General features: G+C 39.6%; 5 protein-coding genes across 7 annotated transcripts; 2 read left to right on the forward strand and 3 right to left on the reverse strand.

Annotated features, from left to right (window-relative positions):
• Window positions 1-473: 473 nt before the first annotated feature.
• On the forward strand, window positions 474-2,045 carry LOC100116352 (2-oxo-4-hydroxy-4-carboxy-5-ureidoimidazoline decarboxylase). Of its 2 annotated transcripts, none has more exons than XM_001600820.5 (4): window positions 474-877; window positions 1,230-1,435; window positions 1,514-1,667; window positions 1,743-2,045. In XM_001600820.5, the coding sequence occupies exons 2-4, from the start codon at window positions 1,243-1,245 to the stop codon at window positions 1,924-1,926; spliced, it is 531 nt and encodes a 176-aa protein (XP_001600870.1). In that variant the 5' UTR covers window positions 474-877; window positions 1,230-1,242; the 3' UTR covers window positions 1,927-2,045. The 2 variants fall into 2 exon arrangements, with proteins under 2 accessions (XP_001600870.1, XP_031783447.1); XM_031927587.2 differs by having other exon boundaries at window positions 515-1,111.
• On the reverse strand, window positions 1,980-3,328 carry LOC100115177 (proteasome maturation protein). Its single transcript, XM_008206920.4, has 5 exons — window positions 2,960-3,328; window positions 2,619-2,716; window positions 2,489-2,549; window positions 2,235-2,410; window positions 1,980-2,164 (listed from the first exon to the last, which is right to left on the reverse strand). The coding sequence occupies exons 1-5, from the start codon at window positions 2,960-2,962 to the stop codon at window positions 2,077-2,079; spliced, it is 426 nt and encodes a 141-aa protein (XP_008205142.1). The 5' UTR covers window positions 2,963-3,328; the 3' UTR covers window positions 1,980-2,076.
• A 36-nt stretch (window positions 3,329-3,364) lies between these two features.
• LOC100116391 (cyclic nucleotide-binding domain-containing protein 2) lies at window positions 3,365-5,961 on the forward strand. Its single transcript, XM_031927579.2, has 10 exons — window positions 3,365-3,583; window positions 3,649-3,819; window positions 3,879-4,134; window positions 4,195-4,299; window positions 4,409-4,593; window positions 4,674-4,910; window positions 4,982-5,122; window positions 5,201-5,345; window positions 5,401-5,578; window positions 5,641-5,961. The coding sequence occupies exons 1-10, from the start codon at window positions 3,503-3,505 to the stop codon at window positions 5,765-5,767; spliced, it is 1,626 nt and encodes a 541-aa protein (XP_031783439.1). The 5' UTR covers window positions 3,365-3,502; the 3' UTR covers window positions 5,768-5,961.
• Window positions 5,774-15,681, reverse strand: LOC100116425 (vascular endothelial growth factor receptor 1). Of its 2 annotated transcripts, none has more exons than XM_001600876.6 (23): window positions 15,421-15,653; window positions 12,531-12,667; window positions 12,258-12,444; window positions 12,049-12,170; window positions 11,660-11,962; window positions 11,417-11,588; window positions 11,217-11,340; window positions 10,959-11,134; window positions 10,721-10,887; window positions 10,490-10,628; window positions 10,246-10,395; window positions 10,007-10,171; window positions 9,791-9,927; window positions 9,550-9,709; window positions 9,377-9,477; window positions 9,139-9,289; window positions 8,831-9,055; window positions 8,582-8,750; window positions 7,969-8,212; window positions 7,552-7,883; window positions 7,364-7,469; window positions 7,016-7,286; window positions 5,774-6,938 (listed from the first exon to the last, which is right to left on the reverse strand). In XM_001600876.6, the coding sequence occupies exons 1-23, from the start codon at window positions 15,476-15,478 to the stop codon at window positions 6,508-6,510; spliced, it is 4,227 nt and encodes a 1,408-aa protein (XP_001600926.2). In that variant the 5' UTR covers window positions 15,479-15,653; the 3' UTR covers window positions 5,774-6,507. The 2 variants fall into 2 exon arrangements, with proteins under 2 accessions (XP_001600926.2, XP_008205143.1); XM_008206921.4 differs by having other exon boundaries at window positions 6,095-6,938; window positions 7,969-8,245; window positions 15,421-15,681.
• Window positions 15,682-16,758: 1,077 nt separating this feature from the next.
• LOC100116459 (solute carrier family 35 member G1) lies at window positions 16,759-20,008 on the reverse strand. Its single transcript, XM_001600899.6, has 4 exons — window positions 19,757-20,008; window positions 19,482-19,666; window positions 18,821-19,398; window positions 16,759-18,754 (listed from the first exon to the last, which is right to left on the reverse strand). The coding sequence occupies exons 2-4, from the start codon at window positions 19,662-19,664 to the stop codon at window positions 18,469-18,471; spliced, it is 1,047 nt and encodes a 348-aa protein (XP_001600949.1). The 5' UTR covers window positions 19,665-19,666; window positions 19,757-20,008; the 3' UTR covers window positions 16,759-18,468.
• Between the last annotated feature and the right edge of the window lie 23 nt (window positions 20,009-20,031).

The following is a 20,031-nucleotide window of genomic DNA, read 5'->3' on the forward strand; positions in this document are numbered from 1 at the left end:
TCTACAAGAATGCTTTGCTTACACACAGTCGGTAAGTAAGGAACGAACCGTCATTCGAAAAAAGTCGATAAGGTAGATTCCTCGCGACAGATTTGAATTCGAACGGGCGGCGGTGAAAGTACAGCATTAAAATAAACGAAAAATTAAATTCAATCCTCTCGCCGCGCGTGTAACCGGGCGTAAAAATCGCTAAATTATAGTTCTCCGTGTAATCGAAAAAGAAGCATTCACTCCTCGACTTAATTTACGAAACTTTCTAAAGAAAATAATGTCAAATCGTAAAGCGCACGGAGCAGAGACAAAAACAGTCGATATACCAAGTATACCAAGATTCGGACATGAAAAAAGAAGCAACTGCACCACGGTAATATAAGGAAAGCCGAAGCTAGAAACGAGTCGTATATATATATATATATATATATATATACCCAGCGCGCAGATAAGGCTGACGAATGAAATAACGCGACGCCGCCGCTTATAGCGCGCGAGTAAGCAGTTTAAGCGGCTAACTCGCGCGCGCACGGATTAATCGCCGCAGAACCGCGTGCGAGCGCGTGCTCACCCACATAGGTATATACATATATAGCGTGTTTTTAGTCGCCGCGAGTGCGCAATCGAACGCTGCAGGATCGGCAAGTTTGTAGCTGGCGAGCGATTGCCGCTTTGAAAACTACTTTGTAGTGGTGGTGCGGTGGGTAAAAGAACGCAGCAGTAGCCTCCGGCGCTGCATATATTCCCTAAATAAATTGTCTAAGACGGATCGGGAGAGTGTCTTCGCCGCGGAGAGCTGACGGCATGGCTCGACACCGATAACTCAACTATCTACGTCTAGACTATACTATCGATTCTTCGCTCCTCGCAGTCTCGTTCGGTGAACGTAAGTTTTTGTGGCGTATTTTCTATTACATGTTATACGTAGTTTGTTCGGAGTTTATCTGTAATGGAATTGCTTATAGAAACATCTGTCGCTGTTTGAATAACTCGCTCTTGGCTGAAGTCAAAAGTTTCTAATCAGTACAATTTTTTCGACTACCGAAGCTTACTTGATACACGCAATTCAGTTTAGATATTATCTCGTGAAATTGGGAGACTGATTTGCATCATTTTAAATGTAATAACTCGCGTAACTTGAGTCGCAGTTGAATAACAGATCGAATTCTAGTTATTGTCGATACAACGTTTTACGTTCATTTTTATTTTTATTAGATAATAGCGATAATCTGATTTAGGTATGAAACGAAAATGACGTCGAAAGGGATACTGAGTATCAGCGAAGTTAACGCGCTGCCAGCCGAAAATTTCGAGTGGTTGTTTGCAAATGTGATAGAACACTGTCCTGAAGCTGCTCCAATCGTCGCTACAAAACGACCATTTTCTTCGACCGAGGATCTCAAGAGAGCGTTCGACGAGTATTTGGAAAAATTAGACACTAATGGTAATCTCGATTTCGTACTAACGAGCTTGTGTAAACAACATGCTCGTAATTAACTTTCTAAAATTCCATCCACAACAGAAAAGGAGTTGGTTCTTCTAAAACATCCAGACTTGGCCGGAAAATTAGCAGAAGATGGAAAACTCACTGCTGAGTCTCAGAATGAACAAAAAATCGCTGGCCTTGATACAATGACGAAAGACGATAGGCAAACGCTCAGCAATAATAACTATCTGTAAGTGTTGAACTAGAGAATTTTAAATAGTTTAATGCAATTTAGCGTTTCATAATTTCTTATCGTTTTCCACAGCTACAAAGAAAAATTCCGTTTTCCATTTATAATTTGTGCGCGGCAAAATAAAGTTCAGTCTATACTATCTGGACTGGAAACTAGATTAAACAATAGCAGAGAAACAGAACTAAAGACTGGAATAGATGAAGTGAAGAAAATTTGCAGAGTGCGAATAGATGACCTAGTGTGGCCAGATTTGTGATTTTAGACCAAAGTTTGTTATGAAAATTGTTACATTTAAACGTATTGATTATATAAATTTTATACGCAAGAGATTTATTAAAAGACCTTATAAGTACAAAACAAACTGTTTGCTTTAAATAATTATTAGAATTATTATTTAAAAATAACCTTAGAGGATGCCCAAACTCTTCTCTACAACAGCATGAGGTTGTCCCATTTGTTCTCTGAATTCTGCTGTGTTCAATATATCTTCAAATCTGCAAAAAAAGATTAAGTTAGCGATATAAACCTATGTTGGGTGTTAATTTTATGGTCTAAAAAATGTACCCAATGTCATCGTCACGTCCAAGGATGACATCCCTCATGATGTTTGAAGAGGGCAAGAAAGGTAACCTGCCAATCTTCTCAGCTGCCTTGATTTCCATCGCTAAACGCATAGGGGCATGCAGTCCCTGTGTGTTGCGCAGCATGATCATTTCCATGCGCTCATTGTTTTTGTGGTACTAAAACATAGTTTTGATGTTGTTAATTGGTTGATTATATTATTCATTTTTATAAATTAGAAGAACCAAAACCCTTACATTCAATTCCGATGCCTCCAGCGGATGAGAGACACCTATGTGTTTCCTAGTGGCTCCCAACCTTAAAAAAATAGTTCTTTGTAATGAAAATTTTAAATTTAGGTATAAAAAAAGTAGTTTCTTCAATTACCCAGCAACCATGGGGCTTTGAATTCCATACTGTCCAGTGCTGGAACTGGATTCATCGAGACCCATAGGTCCTGCCTTTAAAACTGCGAATCCAAAACTCTGAAAACGATATATAACAGGTTACAAAGACAACCTGAATCAAAATCTTTTGAATAACAGAATATAAAGTATTCAAATGAATACAGTAATTATTGAAAAACAACAAACTTATTTGAACAATTAATAACTAAAGTGTAAACATAACCTCACAATTAAGTACGTTTATAAATCCTTTTCGAGCATACAAGAGTATGAAAAAATCATATTTAATAGACGACTACTTTAAAGGACACATAAACTTACCATTTTGGCTTGAACAATTAAAGTTCTTATTAAATTTACTAAGTTGTTTAGTCACCGCTTGACACTTGCTTCTGCGGATACTGGATATAGGTGCAGCTAAGCGGTCTATAGTATACGTGTATATGGTATGGTATGGAAGCAAGTCATCGGCCAACGCGATCCAGTGTTATCGACCGAAACCGCCGCGCATATAACAGTCGTTTCGCATGCGAAATTCAAATTTCATTCTACATTACGCTAAAATTATTTTCTTATAATTTAAGTTTAACATTGATAAATAGCTATACTGACTTATTTATTTACAAACAAGAATATCGATTATAATGACATACATAGTATACCGAAGAGCGAAACGCGGGACCTATATATAATTAAGTTTTTATATCGATAAAACAAATCACGCGCAGTCGCGTTGAACATCACCGAGACGCGATGACGATGTCGAGTTTGTTCTGTTTTTAAAGTCCGTATTTGTAAATTGTTGTTTATTGTTGTAGAATATTTTAATGAAAGGTTAAAAAGTGTGGATAAAAATTTAACAAGATGACAGATCCTATGCGACGGAAAAGTACTGTGCGCGAAGCTCTCAACGAGGCTAATTTATTTTTGAAACAACGTGTTATTGTAAGTAAACGAGTTAAATTAATTTTCTGACTAAAGAATAATTATTGTGATATATTTTTTAAAAGGTTGGAAAATTAAGAGGCAGATATCTGTTTCGTGCAGCCGTGAGACTCGTTATCGAATATAAAGACTGGATTGGTAACGGCGATTCTGAAAATATCGGCGACGATGTTACGGTTAACGTCAAGCTGGCGCAACGGAAAAAATCATCTGAACAAGAAGATCTCACCGTCAAAGTAAGAAAAATAATTTTCAAACGTGAGAAAAATAATTGATTTTTTTATTATAAATATAGGACCGTTCGATACTCCTCATTTCGCCGCACAAACGGTCCAAAGACGACGTTGCCTACATAGAGTATCTTCTTAAAGAAATCAAAGCATTCAAAAGGTATCCGGAGGACGTTCGAGAGTCGTTAGCCTCAGATTGTGGTTATCAGTTCGTTCCCGCAGGCAGAACAATCATTCGACAGAATCACAAAGCGCGACTGCTTTACTACGTTGTCAGTGGTCAGCTTCAAATTTCAAGAGACCTCGAGGACCCTGTTACTGGTATATAGATATTTTTGGCTTATTTTGTAATGTGCAATCGTTATCATATCCTTTTTTTAGAAGAAGCAAAGCAAATCGACGCAGGAATGCTGAAACCTGGAGACATGTTCGGTGAAATCGCTCTGCTGCATCAAGTTCCTCGAACGGCTACTGTAGTGAGCAAAAGTGCTAATACTTTATTTAATTTTGCGATTACATATCAATCGATAACGAACTAAAATATTTTAAAATATGTACATGAGAATTTTTCTTCAACTCATTTTTGTTATTTCAGCTCCCGTCGACTTGTTACTCATCACGAGAAAGATGTTCAACATATACTTGAGACATTTTCTCTTGGAAGAGTGGGACATACTGCGCGACGCTTTGGTCAATTTTAATTATTTCAAAGGCTGGACCGAAGAAACGATGCGGGAATGTTGTATTCTCAGTAAAATCGTCAATTATAAACCGAATGAAGTAATTTTTAAAATTGGATCTTTATAAAAATGATAAGATTCAGCACTTTTTTCTACACGAGTATATTACAATTTTTCAAGGTCTTGCTCGGCGACGGAAAAGGAATGATTCACTACGTTTATTTTCTTCTAAATGGGGAATGTAGGCTCGTGGAGCATATGCTGGTCGAGAAGAAACGTGTCGGAAAACACGTGAAATACAAGCTGTACGATTCGCAACAGAAGGACAGAAATCCTCGGCAACGTATCGGGCGAAGTAAAAAGCTCGAGCTTCCCGATGACGAATTGTCTGCGATAATAATGGAGAGCGCGTCGCAAGTAATTTTTGTTGATTTCAAAATTATTCGATGCTTAACTATTGGATATAGTAAAGCGGTTGTATTGTCTAGGATGGAAGTATGAGTAATATCACTGCAAAAGAGCAGCCTTCTTCGCCAGCCGATTATATAAAGCTTATATCGTCGAAAAAGCCCAATACTAATATCGCTATCGAACGTGTCAGCGTCATTACCGTCACTCTTCAAGATGTTGTAAGTATCGAACTAAACGAAATTACATTGTCACATTTTTTTATTATAAGCGTCCCTATTGATACAATTATAATCTAGATAAATCAATGGCACGAAATAACTGACGTAGTTGAAATGTTGATGAGGCAACCGTCTACAACGAACTTGAAAAATTATCCAAAAAATGTGAAAACAGTTTTCATGCAAATTTGCACTTTCTATCGAGGAGCATGTTTTGGTTTAGGTAAGTCTAATATATTTAGTCAATATACTCAAAAACTCATTTGGATATCGTCTAGGCGAACAAATGAAAAATCGTAGAGTCGTTTCCATCACACCCTCAAGGTGTTTATTGATCCCTCGTTATTGGCTCACGCAACATAATCGAGCCAATATTTGGGAGAGAGTTAAACAATTTATGAACTCAGTATTCCCCGACAATAAGCAGTTACTCGATAAATACGTGGAGAATAAAATGTGAGTATACGAAAACCTATAAGAAATTAATTGATATTTTACAATAAAATTCCAAATTTAAGGTGGGCCAAGCATAAAAAGGAATATGCGAAAAACATTGTCAAGTGTGGTAGGGACATACCAAACGATACCAAACTGTGCGATGTGCCATATTCAATAAGGATCAATGAGAACATTATTGACGAATAAATTTATGAATTTTATGAAGATAATAAGAATATTTTATTTGAGAATATACCTTCTCTTGATTACGATTAAGTATAAACGGAGAATATGTACAATTTGCGCTGATGGGTACAAACATTTTACAAAGAGGCGCTCTAATTTATTATTTCATTATTATTCTCAATTCAAATTAAAAAATAAAATAATTATACCTTTAAGTTCAACTGCTCTACCGTTTCTTAGCAAGTCGAGTATTATAAAAACGAAATTGAAGACGATTTGTAGTCTTTAATTAAGCGTGTTGTAAAATGCATCGTTATTTTATATGATAAGTTTACTCCTTGTTACGAATCATTCGTTGTACATATTTAATCACAAAGTTAAAATGGTAACTATTTACAGAGCTTACTTTACAATAGGTTATACGTAAATATAACAGTTTTAAAATTCTAAGTAGAATGATTAACAATTATCATATAAAATGATGTGTCATGACGGAATGGCACTTACATATTAAAATGAATTCCAAACATTATACAAGACTTTGCTTTAAGTATCCTGTTGCATATACTAAGACAGTTTTTTATAATTATAGATCATCGTAAAATTATACGTACACGATTATTCGCATATTCATGCAAACTAAGTATATTTACGCCTAAGTAAAAAAAATTTGTTCACATCGACCATTCACGACAGCGCAGTCTTATGAAAACTGTATCGGTATAAAGTCAAGAGATCGAATCAGATCTATCGGAATACACTTAAAGTATATCTTGACGATCTGGTTTATTGGCCTCTACGAAAATGTAACTCGGGTTCATAAAACTGTCGGGCACGTCTTTTTTCTGCTTCGGCATGTTCACGTAATTGTCCTGTGTCCTTATGATCACAGACGGTGTATCCGTGTCGTCCGCACTCGTCCAACTCGGAGCTTTCTCATTCGGCACTTCGACTTTGACGTCAACCAACTCCAAATTCTTTGGAGTGTTGCAGTATCCTGAATCCCTATCGGTGGATCTCCTACCACTGCGTTCCCTTTCTTTCTTCTTTTCGGCTTCTCGTTGTCGCATGAACTCTTCTCGCTTCTTGTGAACGTCGATGGGTTTCAGATAATTATCCTCGTCCTGTTCTGGCTCCTCCTTGGTTTTCTTCAGCATAGGGGCGTCTTCGCCGTCGGAGTGTGCAGCATTAGCTGTAAAAAATTTTGACATCATTATCTTTACCCATACCAATATTTTATATGAACGACTATTTCGAAGGTATATTTACCGATACTGGTCGACGGGGAATTGGGAAATTGGAAGCGCGAATTGTCCTCGTTCGGGCGAGGACTGAAAATTCCAGATTCGTCGAGTGCAGGGCTGTTCATGCTGAGATAAGCCGAATCTGTGGGTTGAGGTGGACCGTTGACATACTCGTGCTCAGGTGAGGCCATAAGTATTGCATGATCCGGAGCTGACATCATCGTCAGATAGTCGTCTTTACCCTCCAAGCCTGCTGTGTTCATGTCGAGATACGGAGTGTTCAAGTCAACGTAGTGCTGCATTGAAAAAATCAAATCGCACGATTAGACATCGAAACATTAAAAAAAAACTGATTGTATCGTCTTTGACGTACCATCCTCACGCCCTCTTCCAAAAGTTCACCGATATTTTCGACTAGCTCGGTAAACGACGGCCTCAAAGTTGGCTTGGCCTTCCAGCACTGAAGCATCGTGTCGTATCTGAAAAGACAAAGACGTACTTGTCAGCCAATGAGTCATTGCACTTCATTGATGCATAATCATACGCAGAATAATCGCTTACATGGCTTTAGTGGCATATTTGGGCTGCTCCATCCTGTATCCCTCGATGAGCTTCTGATACTGCTTTTCAGCTTGCATTCCAGGGTAGGGAGTTTCAGCCAGAGTGAAGAACTCCCAGAGTACAATACCGAACGACCAGATGTCCGACTGGGTCGAGAATATCCAATCCCTGATCGACTCGATAGCCATCCACTTGATCGGCACGGGTCCGTCTCCCTGTTTCTTATAATTATCGTTTTTGTACATGGTCTTCGCTAGGCCAAAGTCGCAAATCTTGACAACGTTGTTCTCCGCGAGCAGAATATTTCGCGCTGCCAAGTCTCCGTGCAACACCTGCGTTAGAAAAAATTTCCCTAATAAGCATTCGGTTACATATCCGATGAAAGCGGATGCTTGGGATATAAATTTGAAACTCGACCTTTCTCTGGCAAAGGTACTCCATACCACGGGCAACTTGAAATGCCCAAGAGAGCAAGTCCTGGGTGCAAATGGGTTTGAGATTCCTGTCCTTGTAGTCTCCTCTGTAATTGGATCGCCAACCCGGCTGCGAGCCATTACTGTTGATGCATCCGGCATCGGGTATACCGGTTACATCCTTCGTGTCCGTGCAGTAGATGACGGTCTCGGTACCGGGCGCGCTATTGCCTGATGCTGCGCTGAGACTACGGGAAAACGACAATGCCGCGTATTTTACCCTGTTCGGTGGCAGAAAAGAAAACAGGAGGCGAGATGTTAGCTGCAGGCACACCACCATGCGAGTTCGGCTTGTTTTTATTGATAACCCAGTTTATTTTAGCAGAAAATTAGAATTTAATATGCGATACAGCTTCTTCAGTCTTGTTCTTTTTTTATCACTGTATTTTCGCTGTATGCGGTTTTTAATTGATTAATATAATTATTGGTCTTTAGTCGAAAATCGTTGAAAATATTGTTAATCACAAAAGAAGAGTTGACGTTTAAATTAATCGATTAGTTTGTAAAAGCACATAATTAATTTCCCCAATCGTTATATACTTAATAAATTGACAAACCTATTGTTACTGGTAACACTGGTAGATCTCATCAGCAACTCCTGGCCGATGTTAGGATCGATTTGTCCAGTGACAGGGTCTATCTGGTTGATGAAATTCGCCCTGTGCCTTAATAAATAGTTGTGCAGATTTCCGTATCGGCAATATTCCACAATCACCAAAAGCTCTCCTATACAATCGATGTGAATATGAAATTAAAAGTTCGCTAATAAGGTAAACAAATTTTTTAAAATCGGTAAAATAACTCACGTTTAGCAATATTATTTGTACAAGCTCCCAGAAGATTGACAACGTTCAGGTGTTTTCCAAGGTGCACCATGATTTTCAGTTCACTCGCCAGAGCACGTATGTAAGCAGGCTCTGCATTCCTTCGGACCATCTTTACGGCGACGGTCGTTAACGATTCATCGGCGACGATGCCACGTGCTTCGGCTTTCATTACGACACCAAAAGCTCCGCTACCCAGTTGTTTTCCTATGCAAAACGTAGACGCATAACTTTTAGAAGAGAAGTAATTATAAGAATAAATTATATCAGAAGGTGAAATACAAGTGTACCTAGTTTCAATTTTTCCCTAGGAAACTCCCACTTTTTATCGTAAGGAAGAAGCTCAGCTTGATCATCTACAGTCAATTCTGGATTAATGCAGTCCAGCGCTCCTTCCTCGAAGTGTATCAGACCTGCTTCTACCAACTGCTTTCTCATCGACTAAACAACAAAGATAAAATGACAAATGAAGTAAATATCGTTCGTTTGATTCAGCGAATTGGCACAATGGAAATTTTGATGTTTTACCCTCTCACGGCGTATTTTGATGCAGAAGTAAATCGACAACGCAATAAGAACTATCAGTAATATGACAATAGTCAGCATCCACATCATAGAGACTTCGGTTCCTGAAATCATTTTTTCATGATTGTTAGAATGCACTGTTATTTTTGAAAATAGAATAATGTAAAAACACATACCTTTGACTAGAATCTTCTGGAACTGGGTTTCTTTGCCGACACGATTTTCAGCGACACACGAATACTTTCCGCTATCCTTTTCCATTAAAAATCTGATCACGAGCTCGGATTCAGAACTAAGATAGAACTGCTCTTCGTTAAACTTCAGCGGTTCATCGTCCTGCAAAACATAATTCGTTATTTATCTTTGCTAATACATTTATTGGCGCATTGAAATTGAAGATTTGCGTGCACGTATTACCTTGTACCATGTGATATGGGGTTTCGGCATGCCTCCAGCGCGACAAATTAAGTGAAGATTGTTGTAAGCTTCTCTACCCGCTATTGTAACTTCTGATCCGTTCATATTTACGTAAGTGAAATAGGGGGCTTCGGGATCTGGTAGACGTAAAAAAAAAAGAATAATTAATACAAACATTCGGTGATATTATAATATAATTATTAGTCAATTAATTACCATTGACAAGGAGTTCATAACGAATAGTGTCCGAAGGATTCGAAGGGTTTTCAGAGGAAAGTGCTCTACAAAAATAATGGCCTTCGTCTTCCTTTTGTACATTTTTGATCGTTAAAATAGTACGATGAGTAAACCCAGTTTCTTCAAATTTGATTTCCAGTCTTTCTGAAATGTTTAGGGAAAAGGTTGTTAGTTTCTAAAATAAGACAGCGCAAAATACTACTATGTATCCAACTAACGAGAGTCTTGCAGTGGTTCCTCATTAGCATCCAGCCATTCAACAGTTGTAAAATTGTAAATCGAAGCCGCGCACGTTACAACGACGTCGTCACCGGCTGTTATCTTTTCTTCCGGCTCTATGATTCCAAGAGCAGTGTCTGGTACTCCATCTATAGTAAATGAAAAATTGTTTTTAAAATGATTCAGAAAAATTTGCGGTCTCTCTTTTCTTTATTTTTTTTCTCCATATTTTAAAATACTTGCCTGATACAAGAACATTCTGCTCAGACGAGTCACAGCCCAGTCGGTTGCACGCTGTACATTTTATTCTACCCGACATCTCTATGGTAGCTTCTACTTCTCCAGTTATCATACTTCCGGATTCCTCGAGTATTCTGGCGTCCTTTGATTTCAAAAGTAAGATTGTTAGAACGTCACTGGTACACGTATGTATACCTATACTACTACTTTTTGCAATGAATTCGTATCACTTACCTCTAATTCAACTTTCTCGCAACCTTCTTCAGATGGCAGATTCGGACATTTGAAATAAGCCCACGACATGTTAGATGTAGGATTGCCTACGGCTTTGCAGCCGAATGAGGCTCTTTCGTTTAGAACATAGTAGTGCTCGACGGGGCGCAATATTGCCAAAGGTCTCGCTATGGACATGAAATACGTATCGTCAGTAAAACAAAGCGAAATATTGGAATTAAAATTGCAGAATAAATACCTAAAACCTCCAGGGTGAAATTCAAATGTTCTTCCTTATCGTCGTTGAAGGCTTGAAGAAGGTATGTACCCATATCTCTGATCTCTACACTTTGAATTTTCAGAGTCGTTGATGAATTTTTATTTTCCACGGTTATTCTGTTGTTCGAAAGAATTTCTTTGCCATCAGGACTCAACCTTCAAACATTCAAATGAAATTTGATTGAATGATTATGAGATTATAACGGGTAACAATATTTTTTTAAATCATTTTAAATACCACATAATCGATGGTGTCGGGTATCCCTTAACTTCAGCCGAGAACGTTACGGACTTGAATGCATTGATAACGTAATGCCTATCCTTATCGTGCGACGTTAAATTAATATACTTTATGCTCGGATCTGAAAAAAATATTTCTAGTTATTTATCCCGCGTTCACCTTCAAAAATGCAAATTAAAAATCCAATGTTGTTTTACCGTGGACGCGAATGTATGTGCTCGTACTTTTCATATCAGTCAAGGATTTTACTTTACAAACGTATTCACCCTCGTCGTCGTAAGTAACGTTCTCCTCGACGAGCTCGGATGTTACCAGTTGGGTATTCGCTTCTATCCTTCTTCTTACCGGGGGCCGGATAGTTCTAGAGCTCTGTAAAGTCATATCAGTTTTATAATCAAGCATCTAGTACTAATATTGTACGGCGTATGAAAGAATTTTACCGAATTTCGAGGCGTCGTCCAGTAGAAATCGAAATTATTGTCTATTCCAATGGTAACCGTACATTTGACGTGCAAACTTGAGCCTTTGGTAACGTACTCCAAGCCATCTTTCAATATTACGGGCGTTTTCAAGGTTGATTTTTGAATGAGTTTAACCAAAAAAGTCAGTGTTTCTGTCGTGCCGTTGTGTTCTATTTCGCAAAAGTAAGTATTACTGTCTAAAGCGGACAAATTTTCCATTCTGAAGCCTACCCTTGGATCGAAAGACAAATTTTCATTGAGCTCCATCTCCTCCATTTCGGTCTGCATACACATGTATTATTAGTTATCAACCAAATCAACGTAGTTTTTTCAATATAAATATCAATGATCGAAATATAGGCGTATACCTCTGATTTCAGCTGCACGTGCAGCTCCTTCGACGTCGGTCGACACGGTAAAATGATCGTGTCTCCAACTGACCCAAAGAGGGACTGATACCCAATATTTCCCACGAACAAATGCTCATCGGCTAAAGTCACGATAAAAGCAGTAAGATTATTCTATGAACTTAAAACAATTCAAATAATTTCTTTGAAAATCTCGATGATGGACTTACATCGAACGTAAACGTAAACCCAGCTGGCATTAGGATCGTCATAATTTTTGTTTTCATAGTTCGCTTTACCATTGCTACATCCATAGTATCCAGTGTCGCCAAAAACGACACTGTCGCGCGTAAATTTAAGTTTCTTACTGCCGTTGCCTAGATCTTCGTAAGTAATGTTGTGAGGGGAGGTTTCGATCTTTGAACAGAAGAGATCAAGTAACAATTAGAAAAACAAACCAACAATGGATCTCATATAAAAGTATGCGTTAACTGCAATCTTACATTAGCGAGTCTGTCATCCTCGGGATAATGAGGTTCGATATCCTCGATACTCGTGCACGTTATTTCCAACTTTTCTCCCTCGTTCAATTTCAATTCTGGCACGTTAGGGTTGATGAGCGGCTTGTACCCTCGACAGTCTATTTGACAAAAAATATTCAAACGTCGCAGTTCGTATAATTATTCAAACGGTTTGGAAATTTAGTTGAAATACGGGGAAATGACGCGCGCCTATAGATATAAAAAAATAAAAAAAAATTCCCAGCCACAATGTCCTCCGGATGATATGGGTTTATCCGCGTCAAGGCTTATGCGCGAAAGAGTCTCTCTCTTTCTCGTTGTGTATACGAGAATATCTGCGCCTCGCAGTGAGCCGCGCGCGAGCATCAGCTCGGAGAGGAAGTCCTTTCTTTCCTCTGGCGATAGCGTTCGAACATTATCACCGCAACTGCCTGTGCACCACGCGCGCGTGTAAGACACCAGTGTGTGGAAGAAGAATTGAAGAGAAAAAAAATCAATGCGTAAGCTGCTGTTCATGAATACTTATTTGCAATATATTGGTTCATGCTTTGAGAATTTCAGAAAATAATTATACGCCTTAGTGTCCGTTGGAATTATTTTCTAACGATCGTCGTGAATCAGCTGTGAGTGCATGCGAAGAAAGAAGTGCAGACAGGCGTGTTCGTTGCGTTGCAAGTTTCGAAAAACCATTGACGTTCGAAGGCTTTCGGGAAACCCGGTATAGTATTATCGCGGGACAATGTTTGCGGATATGTAGTGGGAAGGGTTACACGAGTCAATCGCCAGCAGATGTTCGACACTAACGTGTATGTTAGATAAATATGTGACGCGCCCCTTTCGGCCCAAGTCGTCGTCATCTGCGGAAACGGCGCTGACCAAAACGATGTCTTACCCTTAGACACGCACTTTGCTTATCTGCACCTTTCGGATGCTGCGCTGATACACGCACGCGTATACACACAATAAGGCGTTTCTCCGATAAAACTGACTCGCCTCTATCAAGTGTCCCTCGTTATTTTCGTCGGCTTATCGCGTTTCGGCGTATACATGCGCCTAATTTTATTTATTTTTTAGGCTATTCATTGAATCGTGTATCCGCTAATTGGCGTGCTACATCACGATTGAACTATACCAATTCTCCTTAACAATTACAGCAAGCTACACAAGCAAGATTGGATAGAAAAACGGGTCAACCGCGCGCGCGCGAGAGCAAGTTCTATATTAAGTTTGTACGAATCCGACGTAATTGACCAACTGCTGTGAGATACGCAATTCAGATAACGAACGCGCTTTATTAATGTGATCGGCAAAAACTGACTCGATATAATATACTATATACCACATAGCCTGAGAGAAAAACTACTTCACACGCGCAGCATTATAAATTTCAATTTAATTCAAGTACAGACGCATGTTTCACGAATATAAGGTATAAATATTATTACTGCGGCAATTTCACACAAACAGCGCGTATTCGCGATTCGAAGTTGCAGAGACCGGTAACTTACTTTATTGTCAATCAGCGTACGTAGAAAACCGATGACGACGAGTTATCGGTTACTCATGAATGAACGCCGCGTTCAGACATGGGAAAAATCGAGAGAATTTCAAGCACACGCTTCGCCGCGCATAAATTACGTTCGTATAAAGTAAGTACCTACATCCATAACTCGGCGAGTTCTTAATATTACAACGATTTCACACAGCTGCAATACCGGTTATCAAAGTCAAATATTGCGCTCAGCGCAGCGAGAACACAGACTTATCTTACTCTCATTCAGGTTAAAATCTGATAAAGTATCGATCGATCAAACTATATAAAGTGTAACCGGAACACGAGACGTGTGTCTACAGTATAATAGTGTGCCTCGGAAAAATGTGGAAACGTCGCACGGAGAAATGCAGGATATACTATAATATAACGGTGCGCGCGGTCGTCGTCGAGTTTCGAAAGTATCGGGAGAAGCCGGCGCAAAGTGTATTACGTCGACCAGGTGTATGAATCATGCTGAATTTATCTTTTCCAGCGCAGATTCCTCGATATACGTGCCGCTATATGTACTACACGACCCGATTACTCCACTTTGAAATCTAATTGCCGTTGCCTCCTACATCTATATACACACGTAATAATGATAATAACGCAGACGAGCGAGTACACCGCGAGTAGAATGGCAATTATCCTCGTTGCACAATAGCTCCTCGCGATCGCCGATGTTTTTCGACACTGTCGCGAGCTGTGCAAGAGGAAATCGGTATCGAGAATCGATTCTCGATCGTCCAAGGACGCGGAATGCACCGAGATGGAAAATATAACATTCCGCATCGCTTTGTCGCTATATGCAAAGAAAGATCGTCAAAAGCACGACGAGGTGCGCGAGAGAGTCAAGGTGTGCCCGCGATGAGTAAGTAAGTACGCGAAAGAGACGCGACCGCTGCTGGAGAGAGAGAGAGAGAGAGAGAGAGAGAGAGAGAGAGAGAGAGAGAGAGAGAGAGAGAGAGATCGGCTCGCGGACAAACCGGTTTTTAAAGGGCCTTCGTGACGTTCATTCATAAAATATAGCATCGGCGCCCGAGGCCACAATGACGTCACTGGGCCCGATATACACCACCTTCGCTGAATTCCACGGCATAACACAGATATGCAGCACGAATAATTTCGAACGAGAGACGATCGAAAAGAAGCAGCTGCATAACATAACGTCCTCGGCCTCGCCTCAACAGGTGTCGTCGCGTTGTGTCCACGTGACCCCATTCTCTCTCTCTCTCTCTCCTTCCAAACTCCTCGATCGTCGCCCAAGTATAAACACACATCGGCGCGTAGGTGCGGAAGATAAAGCCGTGCTGTGTATAATAATGTAAAGAGCCTTACCTGAGATAATAGCGACGAGTAGCAGCAGCAGAGCCGCCAACGAGCTGCTCCACGGCATCCTCGCGGGCTGTTCCTCGACTTATACCACACTGTTACAGCACTCGAGGTAAGGACTCCTCATGTTACATGCGCACTCGCGGATGTGTATTCTGTGCACTCGTATAACATACACACTGGCGCGCGATGGTCACCGGGAGAAAGCCGCGCACCTACTGATGCGGCGAAGGTCTCTCGAGAAGCGCACGCGGAGCGACTGCTCTTATTGGAATGGCTTGATGCGTGCGAGCCGCGACTCTGCGGTCGGGGAGAGAGAGAGAGAGAGAGAGAGAGAGAGAGAGAGAGAGAGAGAGAGAGAGAGAGAGAGAGAGAGAGAGAGAGAGAGGAGGTGGAGTCGCCACTGGCGTGTGTAGAGATTCCCGGCACTCCTGTGTATAGAGCTCTCGACTTTTTCCCGTATTATCTAAGAAAAAGGATGTGCGCTATTTTATCTATCTCTGGCTCTCGTCGATTTCCCCGTGCGCTTGTTTTTGTGACAGACGAATTGGGCGTTTCTTTTTTTCTCTGGAGTTGAATAATAAGTATTAGGGTTTTTTTGTAGCGTGTTTATTGTAGGAGCCGGCGCTGTTTGTTTGCGATCGGTACTGCACACTTCCTGAAAGAGCCGGAGAGGCTGAAATGACGCGCGCGTTAGCGAGATATGCGAGTATTTTTGGAACTGTGGGCATATAATTCGTTTACAAATTTCTCGTGGATTTGGGAATTCCCCCCTTTCACTCTTGTTTTCCGTATACTTCGGTTAACGCGCTGACCGATCTATACGATCGCTATTTAAAACACACGCGGCTAATAGTAATAGTGTACCGCGTCGTTCATAGCAAACTTACTTACAAGGCGAAAGTGGGTCTATTATACTTGACAAGTCCGACGAGCTAATTGTGCGTTAATTATATGCGGCTGTGCGTGGAAATCTGCAGCTGGAAATATATTGCGTGCACATCCTTGCGTTTATTTCTGTCGAGTTTTATCGGAAATTTTTATTCTCGACTGGTTTCGAAAAACTGTTAAATTTATCTTTTGACTATACATATGCTTAGTTCTTATTTTTATATCCGCATAACGAACGGACTGCGATTAGGGAGGAAGTCCTTTTGTGATAGCTTTTATTATCATGTCAACTATGTTTACGCGCGGAGTGATCGCAACCCGTCACTGAGTATAGACGAGAGCATGTGTCACAAAATTCTTCTTCCACATAAATAATAAAATATGTAGTTAATTGTAATTTTTGGAGGTGGATCTCGCATGTGGGTTTCTCAAATAGAATTTTCACTCGGAAGATCATTGTTTCATTATTTAAAATTTTATTTGAAATAAAAGATTCTCAGCTTGACTGATACCATTATAATACCGTTCAATTTTGTTCATTATGTATAGGTACATCTGATTTTGGATATTACGTGTCGAGTGAAGAATACTTTCTATTAAAAATTTTTTCTGTATTTTATTGTTCGTCGTTTTCTTTTGTAATACTTAACGTTTCTTATGAGAGTTAAAACGAAATCGAATTTGCAAAAGAACGTGTTCACCAAGCGTTTATAAGGGCTATACAATGACATTCGCCGTTATAAACCAACTACTCTCTATTTATAATATCTTTGGTAACGCGATCACAATCATTAATTAAATAATTTTTTTTAAACGGCATGTTTTTTTCACTAGAAAAAATGGCAAGAATCGTCAATGCGAGCTCAACAACGTTATTATACGATCCGATCTAATCCAGCAAGAGACAAAATATTGCTTTGACTTAGTTACATACGTGTAAGATTGGCTTTATAAAGCTATACTTTTTTTTACGCACTCGATTTTTAACTACGATCAGTCTGAAAATATTCGATCATAGTCTTTTCTTTTCTATATATATACTCCATTATGATACAAAGTCGTGATTATTACAGTACACAATGTAAATAGGTATATGTCTGTGTTGTGCTTCGATATCATCTCAACGTGGTCAAAGATCGGCATTGGGCATCCTTAATTCATTATTTTTTTTACTTCTCATCGCGTATAAAAATGAAAAACATCGAGAAATAATAGTAACGAGAAACGTGACTGTTCACAGTACTTGAAATGCTGCGAGATTTTTCGGTAAAAAAAATTAAGGACGCTCAACCATATTTAATATTTAGTCTATCACATTGTTGCTGGTAAAAGTAGTCCAGTGGATCGATTTTTGGACTAGTTATTTTTGAGTGCTAGGTTTTCTTTTTAACAGAGCTGGACACGTAAGATGAGGTGATGATTGAATAAATAAATAAATTATAATATAAAGAACATTTCGAAATGTTCCAACCAGTCGCAGTATACATATGTGCGATCTAGGCCAATCTAAATACATATACTTAACATTAGAGGAACTTTGTTAGAAAACCAATTCTAACAACTAAGTAAGCAGTCTGCATTTTCAACTAATGTAATAGAGAGGTGCAATTAATGTGCGCTTCATATGATGGAGAGCGAATCTGACAAAATAATTTCACGGGTATATCTAATTCTCGCGCAAAGTGCTGTACGTTACAAAATCAGTATATATAGTATAAGAGAAATATTTTTTGTCAGAAAAAAATGTCTCTCCATAACTGACTACACATTACCATGAAAGAAGCTGCCGTAATAATGTATAAAGTACTTGTCATTATTCGGAAAATATCACGCAATTGCAAGGATTACTATAGGGAATTTCGCCTTGTGCACGCGCCAACGACTATGATTATAAAATAATCGCGTCCTAAGTATTAAGCTTTTTTTTTTTATAAGAAACAAACTATAAAAAACGTGATAATTTACTAGTCTTCTATGAGCCGCAATAATTTATGGCAACAGCGCGAATAGCAGAGGCGAATTTTCAATATAGTGTGAATATTATCGTATAAAAAGTTTTCTTTCGCATAACAGCATCGTTCTTAATGGAAAAAAATGCATTCAACTGCAACGCCGAGTGTTCGTGTAAGTATCTTGTAGCTGTATCCGTCAATCTCGAAATCACTATATAGCCAAGAAGCCCAAGGATTTTTTGACACCGGAAGTCTCTGGCAACGATACAGCCCATTTTCTCAATCCAGTGAGCAAAACCGAACTTGTAACGAGGATGGCGCCTCCAACCGAGTATCTGTTTGGTATTTCATTGAAAAAGAGTACCTGCCAGAAGAACGCAAAGACGATGTCCGCGGATCTGGCAATGGCTACCGGTCCAGCCTGTTCCATTTGTAATGCCAGAGTTAACAAGATTTGTCCTCCAAAACTGAACAGTGCCAGAGCAACCACCAATAACCTGATGACACAAGTTTAATTAACAATGAAATTTAATGCCGTATCAATAATGAAAAATTGTATATACCTGTCAGTTCCACAACGAGGTAAGCAGAGAGCTCCAATGGCCCAAGTGACTATGAGTGTCTGGACTAGACCAAATGATCCAAAGTTCGACATTATTACAGAAAAGTGCAGTCCTTTAAGAGCTCTCAGTAAAACGTATGCATTGGCTCCAAATAAAGTTGCAGAGAAAGCTGCCACCGCACTCCAGAGATCTGCATTTTCAGTTTCCACATGGTTATCCGTCAAAGACACAACAGTGTGACCAAAGATGAGTGGTGGACGAGTGATAAGGACTACGCCAATTAGTGTCAGGCAGACTGTTATAACATTGAAAAGACCACAGGGCTCCTTGAGAAATATTCTGGCAAATATTGCTACAAATACTGGAACTGAGAAGACTATCACAGATGCATCCGCCAGAGGCATGTGTCTAAATGCATAAAAGCTAAGCATTAATCCAGTTGTACCAACAAAACTTCTCAGAAGTAACATGAGGCGGCGGCCCTTTGGGAAAGGGTCATCTCCTTTGTAAATCACTATCGGGATTGCTGGCAGTAAGACACCCACAAACCTAAAGGCAGCCAACTCCATTGGATTCACCTGTCAATAAGGGAACAATTGCTATTTAAATAATATCTATGTGCTATATTATCCTTAAAGGTAATTTGTCATTATACGCTTACCTCCACTAATCCTTTGACAATAACACTACAGAGTGAGAAAAACAACGAGGATAGAGTAGCTAATACCAGACCCAGATACGGGCATGATTTGCACTTTGGTGTGGAGAACTCGTTCTTTCGGGCAGCATTTTGGCACTCCAAGTCACCGTCCACTAGGTGCTGTAACTCGACGTGCTCTGGCATGTCTAGAATACAATAATTTTTAGAGAACATTGATGTAACATTAAATCAAATTGTCACCAATGTTCCAGTTATCAATGAAAAAAATTACTCACTGATAACCAAAGACTGTCTAAGTGAAGCCTTAAAAAAACAGAACGTTATCAAACGCACGTTAGCAACGCTTATTTTTCAACAACCCTCCGCATGACAGCTATCGTGTGCGATATCCTTTTCGATAATTTGACAGTTCGGCGAAAAGCTATTCTGCATCATCGGAGCCGTCTTCTCTTCTCCTCCGCCCCCGCCTGCTCTTTTCCAATCTTCTAAGTATATAGACCTGGCCAACTTTGACGATCGACTAAAATCAGCTGTGAGAACCGACATCTGC

This window comes from Nasonia vitripennis, chromosome 3, assembly GCF_009193385.2.
Source record: "Nasonia vitripennis strain AsymCx chromosome 3, Nvit_psr_1.1, whole genome shotgun sequence".
Classification (NCBI taxonomy): Eukaryota; Metazoa; Arthropoda; class Insecta; order Hymenoptera; family Pteromalidae; genus Nasonia; species Nasonia vitripennis.